General features: G+C 40.4%; 1 protein-coding gene across 5 annotated transcripts in view; it reads left to right on the forward strand.

The window, feature by feature from the left end:
* The window catches only part of GLCCI1 (glucocorticoid induced 1), a 101,882-nt gene extending 97,935 nt beyond the window's left edge, over positions 1–3,947 (forward strand). For all 5 annotated transcript variants that reach the window (XM_023639258.2, XM_023639263.2, XM_023639260.2 and 2 more), the window contains one exon: positions 1,071–3,947. In XM_023639258.2, coding sequence (XP_023495026.2) covers positions 1,071–1,416 — 346 coding nt within the window. In that variant the 3' untranslated portion in view covers positions 1,417–3,947. The remainder of the gene's footprint in view (positions 1–1,070) is intronic.
* Positions 3,948–9,646: the final 5,699 nt, after the last annotated feature.

Raw genomic sequence — 9,646 nt, forward strand, 5'->3', positions numbered from 1 at the left:
TACAGATGAATCAACTACTCCATCCAGCTGATAATGTGTTTCAAAAGCAAATTATAAAAAGAGAATTGAATAGGTGAAAGAGCTCTTATTGGAGAAGAGTTGAATCTGTATGTTGGAAATATGTAAGCTAATACAAAGAAACGGAAATTCATCCTTACTACCTAAAAGATCTATTTTCAATCACTAAGAATTTTTCTTTCAAAAGCTTTATTAATTTAGCAGCAAATTGAATATCTATGTTTGGCTAGCCTAATGACAGTGATTCCACAAGCCAGAGGGAAGCTAGCGTCCTGCCCTGTAGACATATCTAGCATGTATATTCATTGAATTTAGACTTTCTGTTCACAGATTTTTTTCCTTTATGAAATTTTAACATGGAGAAATTAGAAATTAAGGGAAAAGAGGTTCATGCTATAAATACTTGTCAGAATAGCTTAAGAAAAGACTGTGTGGCTCTTGGACTCACTCATCCCTTTGTCCCAGTGCAGGTGCCCTCTTGCACCCTACGAGGGGACAGAGACCCTTCTTGCAGGAGTTGTTGGCTTAGCTCCCAGGAATGGGGAGAGAGGAAGGGCTTGTCAACCCTGCCCTATGAGGCTGACTGGCTCTTCAAGAAACTACTGAAATTTTTTTTTCCTGATCTGTCAGTAGAGTATGTATAGAGATGCAGAAACAGGAGGAAATGCTTACAACCAAATATATGATGGGGGTAATCCCTCTCCCAATATCCTTTTTCCTAACAGAAAAGGTCATTCTAACCTTGCATAATCGTCAACTGTAATGTAGGAGGTTTTTCCATGTTCCTAAATGATTGAAAGCAAACTAATGATCTCTGAAAATATTTGTCTGCCCAGACCTTTTGAAAATCCTTTTGTCTCAAATATCACTTCAGTGCTGTGTACATCAATGGTCTGCCAGCTGACTTGTGCTATGGAAGATGTTTACCCCTCTGTGTACACTTAACTCATTCCCTGCCATTCACATTTTAGCTGTTTTAGAGAACTCCAATTAATTCAGAAAGTGCTTAACTTTTTAGTGATTGCAAACCTAATTTTGTTTTATGATTTTAGGTCTCGTCAGCCTATCTCAGCCCCTCTCTTTTCATGTCCTGACAAAAACAAGGTTAATTTCATCCCAACCGGATCAGCTTTCTGTCCTGTGAAACTTCTAGGCCCTCTCTTACCTGCCTCCGACCTGATGCTGAAGAACTCTCCTAACTCTGGCCAGAGCTCAGCTCTGGCAACCCTAACCGTTGAGCAGCTCTCCTCCCGGGTTTCCTTTGCATCTCTTTCTGATGACACCAGCACGGCAGGCTCCACAGAGGCCTGTGTTCAACAGCCATCCCAGCAGCAGCAGCTCCTGCAGGAACTGCAGGGTGAGGAACACGTCTCTGCTCAGAACTACGTGATCATCTAAAGCAGAGGAGGAGCTGGCCTCCACCCTGCATCCATGGACCAGGAACTAGATCTCAGATATCTATCTGCATGGAGTGACAACCTTACTGAACACCACCACCACCAACAGAATACTTATCAGCATCATAAAGTATCTCTTAACACTGATCTTGGCAGGGACGGAACTCCTATTCAGCAGTTTTTGTGGAAAGCAGTAATGCTTGCAAAATGTGTGTGTCATTCAGCATTTTAAGTGGAGACTATGCATTTCATAGTATGTTTGACAGATTAGTACTGTGTCCTGTGTTTTGTTCCAAATTCTTCAGTATAAATAAGCTCTATATCAAAAAGTTGCCTGTCTAAATAGAAAATGTCTTGCTGTGTTTTGTCCTATGGAAAATACTGTACTTCAGGATTATGTTTACAATTGATCCAGGTGTTTGTTTCTAACTTCTGTAATACATACAATGCAAAAAAAAAAAAATAAATGGCCACAACAGTTGCACAGTGCCCACCCTATGGCCTAGCTTCAGGTACTTCAGTTGAAGTCTAAACTCAGGTAACTTGGAATGTATATCATATTGGGATATTAAATATTTCACAGCTAAAACGCTAAAGAGAGAACATCACTCTTTTGCCTTTCCTTATTTTGTGCATTTCCCTTTCCTCATTACATTCCACATGCTTAGAATAAGAAGTGCATTCAACCCTATGAGAACGATGATCCTGGACATGGGTGAACATGAGGAGAACCAGCAAACCTGTGGTGTCGGACATCACTTTTGTCATGTGGTTACAAGTAAAACAACTGTTGCATTTGCTGTTTCAACACGTGTAAATGTGGCTTCTTTAACAAGGTCAGGTGTTGCTCAGTTAATGACTGTTACAATGTTGCAAATAAAGTGTCCACTACCGGGTTGTACATAAACATTCCACGTTGTGGGTGATGGAATTTAAAGATAAGAATGTCTAGGTTTAATTTCTGAACAAGGGAAGTTTGGACAAGTGAACAGGGGATAGCTGAGCTTCTTTGTTTATGTTGGCCATCAGGGTCATGAAATGCTACTGTTTCATCTAAAGGCATATTAATGTTTAGTTTCTCTTTTGGAAATTCTTTAATTTGCAGGTTAAAAAAGGACAGACTTTTGATGATTGTTTTCCTCAAGTAGTTTAGGGGCATGAATTGCATTCACGTAGAGAGAGAATGTGTGGGTCTAAGTAAGAATCAATGCAATTTAAGTAAGCAGGTTATCTGGTGACTTACAATAGTGGTAGTTTGAAGCTGTCTGATTTAAGCCTCTCATAACAATATCATGAATAGTTCTGTTAATATTTTGAGAGTGCGAAGTAGAGCATAAACCCAAGTAAATAGCCTTACTTCTCAACCAAGTGTGAAGAGAGAGCCCTAGATATTCCTCATTAGTCAGTGGAAGAGCCCGACTTTCAGAGATTGTTTTCTGCAGCACAAAGGGAGTATCCAAAAGCAGAGAGAAGTTTTTCTATTTTTATTCCATTGCTTTCAGTTCGATAAAACATAGTATGGCACAGTTTTCGTTAGAATTAGGGGAACAAGGTGCCTCCAGTTGCAGGAACGTTTCAGTTCCCTTCAGTCATTCCTGGGTTTTTCCTTATTTTATTTTCTAAGGAGGTCGAAGAAGGAAGAGATGATAAAGAAGAAAGCAACACCTTTTTTTTTTTTTTTTTTTAAGAAATGGCACATATATGTATATGTTGGTATGTGTGTGTATTCTGTGTATTATTTTGTCATGATCCCAGTTATCTTCTTTCCACCAAAGTTTGCAGTAATATTCTCTCCCGAAGGTGCGTTCTGGCTCCTTTAAATTAGTCAGTGTTATATTGTAGGAGACTGTCATGGAAAAGGACTCAGTTTACTTTTGTCGTTTTCACAGGGGAACCTTTTGAAACAATCTCTTCAGCAGCAGACACCTTTAACCCTAATAATCTCAGGCCTTGATGAAAATACTATATTTTGTAGATTATGGTTAAAGGGAGAAAATTACTAGTTCTGTAAGATAAATATGAGCTCCATTAACTTCTGATATCTGGTTTAGCATTACATAATGTGTTGATCTTTTGCTCTGCTTTTATCCAAATAAGATGCAATAGTATCAATATCAGTTTCTGAAAGATGGACTGAATATGCTTTTTTGGTGATGAAATCTGATGTACGATATTTATAGTGACGTACTTTTATTTTCTCATGAGAAACTAAATATTAATTGTGTTGTACATTTGTTCTTAGCATATATTAAAGTTTTGAACCAAATGTGTTAAAGCTTATGCTTTGCCATGTAAATTTCCCAGAAGTTGTTGAGCTCAAATGTATCCTACATCCAGCTGTAGAAATTTGTCAGAAATTGTTTAAATTTTGTATATAGTTGTACTGTTTAATTCTAGCCACTGCGGTGAACAGTATTCGAGTTACCATACAATATGGCTTTACACAAGGAAATGTGTGGCTTTTGTTTTGTATTTTTTTCAGTATAGAAGTTCCTGTGTCTTATTTAAATAAAGTTATTAGTAAAACTGGAATAGTTCACATATGTTTTTGGAAAGACTGGGTTGTTAGCATCTCACCTGACAGAGATGAATTCAGCTCAGGGTACTGGCAGAACTCAGTGCTCACTGAGTTCCTGGCCTGCATTTCTGGGGCTGTAGGGAGTATAGCTGGATCTGATTGCCACTGCCTGGTCTCCTCTTGATATTAAGTACACACACTTTCCATCAAAAGTAAGAAGCTGGATATCTAAAGTTCATGTACTTCTCCCAGCTGTGAGTACCTTAAATAGAAAAAATAGTGTCTTTGTATCGTTATTTTATACCCAAGAATTATTTATGGAAATAAGTTCAGTGAAATCACCTCAGAGGAAGTTGCTTATTTCTTGCAAAGCAAGCTGCAGCGAAAAAAATTTTTTTTTTTTGCTGTTTATGTTTAGATTCAGGATAAGAGGGAGAAAAGCTTTATAGAACAAAGGAGTGTTGATATGATGCCCGCTTACCCAGTTAGAATCATGATAGGCCATGTGGTGGCCTGAAAGCAAAAATAAACCACTTTGAGAAATAGTTTACCAGCAGTGGGTTCTTCATTTCTGAAGTCAGTCTCATCAAAGAGATTGAGAAGATTTAGCCTTTAAATTGAACTTAATATGACGATTTAGTACCTGTGTTTTTGGCTGAAAAAAAGTAAAATATAACTTTTCAATGGTGAGATTGATGAACTATTTTCTTGAGGATAATATTTAATTTAGGAAATTACTATCTAGTATATACAAGTTAAAGGTTCCATTGCAAGTGAATGTGAAGGAAAAGTGGAATTCTCAGCCCCATCTCTGCTTGACTCGATCATATAATAAGGTAATCAACCCTGAGAAGAAAGTCGTTATTTGCAAAATGAAACCTACGGAACAAGGAGGGTGAAATTAGGTCTAAGAACTTAGATGGGTTTAACTTTATGCTAGCTAGAAATAATCACTTAAAGTTTATTTATGAATATTGCCAAATAAATGTTTACTCTCATTCCCACCCCACAGTGTGAGGTCCCTTCTAGTTCTGAAGTTGTGTTGTCCCCTACATGCTCCCTACTGCTGTTTACAAGAACCTCTGCCTTCCACCTCATCTTTCGTACTCACAAGTCATTTTTCCCCCATACACTCACTCCTTTGGTGAACTCGGTGGTCTGGAGCTGCAGGAGCTTTATGAAGATGGATCCTTTAATTCACACCTTGAGTCAAAATTTTAACTGTAGTCTAGGCCCACAGTTCCAGTTGTCTAAAGAGCATCTCCTCTCAGACTTCCTTGTTTCATCTCAACTTCAGTGGTTAAATGGAATGAAGACACTGTCTTGTTCCCTGTTGTGCCAATCAGCTCTCCTCCTTTAAACTTGTATTCTTCCTATTTCCCAGAAGACAAGGACTGGAGTTCTATGTCCTGAAATTTTCTCCATCTAAATCTCTCAGATTTGCCTTTATGGCTTCCCATTACCTCACCCCTAAATTTTAAACTGCAGAGACAAGATGGTGGGAGATCAGACAGCCATGCTATGTGGATGAATTTCTTTTGAAACAGGATTCTGATGACAAGGAAACAAAATCACTAAGCGTGCTAGACTTCCAATAACGTCCATAGCTGTAGATCAGGGGTCGATCAACTACTGCCCATGGGCCAAATCAGCCCCAGGCCTATCTTTGTAAATAAAATTTTACAGGAATAAAGCCATGATCATTTGTTTAGGTATTGCCTATGGCTGTTTTGCAGTACAATGGCAGAGTTAACTAGTTGCAACAGAGAGAGTTTGGCCCACGATGTCTAAGATATTTACTATCTGGTCCTTTACAGGAAGAATTTAATGACCGCTGCTGTAGACCCAAGAGCAAACTAGGTGTAGGTAACTTGTATCAACATGTAGCTGTTTAAAAATCTGTCCACAAATTCTTTGATACTCCTCCCTTTGAGAGGTAGAGCTTAGTTTTCCTCCCCATAGGTGTGGTCTGGACTCGCTTAGGAATAGAAGACAGCAGAAGTGATGGGCTATCACTTCCAAGATTAAGTTACAAAAGACAGGCTTCTGTCTTGGGTGTGCACTCTCTTGCATCACTTGCTGCTCTGGGGAAGTTATATTGTAAGGATACTCAGGATGTCTGGAAAGACCCGCCCGGCACGGCAAGTAGGAGAGTCTCTGGCCACCCGCTAACGAGGAACCTGAGGCCCCTGGCCAGCAGCCGTGTGAGTGAGCTTGGGAGCAGATCCTCCAGCCCTAGTCAAGCCTTGAGATGACTGCAACCTTGAGACATCTTGAGCCAGACCAGCTAAACCGCTTCTGGGTTCCTCCCCCTCAGAAACTGTGAGAGAGAATCAATGTTTGTTATTTTAAGGTGCTAAGTTTTGAGGTAATTTGTTACGTAGGGTTAGAGAACTAATACCAACCAGCAGCTGCCCTCTGTGCCTCCTCACACACACATGTGCCCATTACTGCCACCAGCATCACCTAGAGTCTTGCTATCCTTCTGTCCTCGGGGTCCAGAAAATGAGGCTTGCCTTTTTCAGGTGGGCACTTCTTGAAAGAAGCCCTTTTGGACCAGGTTTAAGACGAAGCTTTCTCATACAAAATTTGTTATTTGAGCAACTCACATAGTATTAAGTGTACTGGATGTGCGGGAAAGTTATCTTGTCTGACCACCAAACCATCTTACCCAAGACAATCTAACGGGAAGAAAAGTTAAATCCTTGCAGAAAAGGATTCCGTGTGGAAAAATGATGCAAAAACGAGTAGGAGAGGTGATCAGTTTTTAAAGCTGGAAAAGAAGGGAAAAAATCTCTGAAGGAAATGAGAAGTATTTCTACCTTGAATGTCTTTATTTTTTTCCTTTAGTTAACGGGGGTCTGGTGACCCATTAGTTCAAAAATGGACTATTCCATTCCCTAAGCATTTGCATCTCTCAAAGAGGAAAAATAAAGTTTTTCAAAAGTTCCAGATCTGTTTAGTGATGGCCCTTCTCATTCAAAACAGCCATTTTTTTTTAACACTAAGAATGAACAATTAGATCATTTTTCCTCCAAAAGATTTTCTGATAACAAGAAATGGGTCCACTTTCACACTACAAATTCTACTCAAGTCTTGGCATCAGTTTTAAGCATGACTTTGATGATATTCCTTTAGCCAGAATTGGGTATGGCCCTGCAGGCAATGGATGTTATTTCAAACCACTGTCTGGAAGCGAGCTGGATGAAAGGTGGATGGAGGGCCCCACAAGGACTTGCCAAATGGGGAGAAGGGTTCATGTGGGAAAGGCAAACCATTTCTCAGGTTTTCTATTCCACTTTGTAAAGGAAAAGGCTTATACTCAAGGGACAAAAGTTAACAAAGGACACTGCTCATGTGCTGCAATAAACAGCCTGCCATTTTTCATACAGACTGAAATCAAGGCAAACAGGGTAATCTTAACTCACTGTCTATTCATCTGCTCATTTGATTACAGACAAACACCTGGTGTGGTCTCTCCTGCTTCCCTTCCCAATGACCACCCTGGGAGCTTTGTATGAGCAACCTGTTCCTTTTTGAGTCCCTGATGCTTTCTCCTGATCGCTCCCCTAAATCCATGGCAATTGCCACAGGTCCTGCAGGAAGACAATAAAGAGGTAGGAAGAGGAGGCTGAAGATGGTTACACCTGGGGAATAGGAGCTGTGAGTGGGGGAGGAGAGCATTGAGGCCAGCTTTTGCAACATTCGTCTCCCTTTTTGAAATCCTTGATTTCTTACAATGAGCATGTATTCCTTTTGTAGTGTTTTGTGAAAGAAGACAAGGAAGTGACATGACCTTCATTCTGCAGAATTGCTGGCATCCTCTTGCCTCTGCCTGCACCACCTTCTCACCAGGCATCCATCAGCCAGTTTGCAGCAGAAAGTGGATGTGACTGAACTGACTGCCTTACATTTTCCTGTTATAAAGATAAGGTGAAACTCAAGGGAAGTGATCAACATGAAAGTAAATGTTTAACCTCACTAGTAATCAAAGCAATGCAAATTAAAACAGCAATTTGTTGCCTTTAAATTGGCAAGGATTAAAAAGAAGGATAATATCCAGTGCTAAGGGAGTGGCAGGGATATGGGTCACTCTCGTACCTGCTATTAGAAGAATAAATGGGCACATCCTTTCTGAACAAGAACACGGCAGCACTTACACCAAGTTGCAAAAAGCAGGTCACAAACCAGTGTGATCCCTTGGTTTTGCAAAAATACATATATATATGTGAGTAAAAAAAAAAAAAAGAACAAAAATTAATAGTTATGTCTGAGTTGTGGATAATTTGTCTTTAACATTTGTGTTTCTGTTTTTCTAAGTTTTCTCTAGTAGCAACTATTAACCTTGTAATTTGAGGGAAAATGCATGTTAATTTCTAAATATCAAGGGAGGGGGAAAAAGTAGGGAGGAAATGAAGGAGATGGCTGCAAAAGATTTGGTTTTAATGGAAATGAGCAGCAGATCTCTTAAAATCAAGGCGGCTTGAGAGAAAACTTGGTGGAGCGAACTTTGGCTCATGGGAAGGATCCAAACATGACAGAGAGCATCAGGCCTTTTCCTCTTTCCCGAAAACAATAGCCCTAACCCTGTCATACACAAGTAAAGAGAAGTTATGTAAGCCTGGAGTGGGGTTGGAGGTGCATCTGAGCAAGGCTGGAGTTTTTGTTCAGAGGACAGAGCATGCCCTGGAGTGTGGCCCATACTCACAGCCCTCCACTCAGCTGAGATGGATTTGTGAAGTGGGAGCCTAGGAATCTGCCTATCACTTATACTTCTTGAATTGCCTCATCTAGAAAATTGAAAAGGAACCCCTGTCCCAAGCAAACTATAGAAACCTGAAAATGGCCAAGAGATTGTTCTTGAATGTGATTCAAATTTCTCAGCACACTCTTTATTGGGGGTTGTTTAGTTTTACAGAGATTGCCTGAAGTGAGTGCACATGAGAGAGATGTTGACCAGAATTTGTATGGAGAAGATTGGGAATGAAAGCACTAGACAAGCTGCAGTGGATTCCCTGGCTTGAGAATCACCAGTTAGGAGAACTGGGCTCTTGCTCTTTGAATCTGTAGCTGGCATAAGCCAGTGGGGCAGAGCGACTTGGCGATTCAATTTGCTTATTTCTCCTTCTTGGCAAGTTTCTGCCCCCTTAGTCACCAAACAGTCTCAGCACTTTGCCATCTGTGATTTTAGTCATCTGGCAGGCCACGTTTGGTAGAACCATGTCCCTCCCACATTCTGAATCCCAGAGGTAGTGTGGCATAAGGAGAAACGGCCCAGGTTTGGCATCAGACAAGAGTGAGTGATGACCCAGTGAGCCTGGGAGTCTTTATTTGTAAGACAGAGATAATAATTCTAAGACTTCCCAGGCTGCCGTCACAAAATACCACAGGCTGAGTGCCTTAAACAACAGAAATTTATTTCTACAGTTCTAGAGGCTGGAAGTCCCATATCAAGGTCCAGCAGGGTGGGTTTCTAGTAAAGACTCTCTTTCTGGCTTGCAGACAGCTGCTTTGTCCTCACATGGCCTTTCCTCTGCACCGTGGTGTTTCTTCTTATGACACTAATCTGTGGGATCAGGGCCTCACCCTTATGACCTCATTTTACCTTAATTACCTCCCAAAGCCCTATTTCCAAATGCACCACATTAAGGTTTAGGGCTTCAACAGATGGATCTTTCAGGAGACAACAATTCAGTGCATAGCAAGTACCTAC

Source organism: Equus caballus, chromosome 4 (assembly GCF_041296265.1).
Source record: "Equus caballus isolate H_3958 breed thoroughbred chromosome 4, TB-T2T, whole genome shotgun sequence".
Lineage (NCBI taxonomy): Eukaryota > Metazoa > Chordata > Mammalia > Perissodactyla > Equidae > Equus > Equus caballus.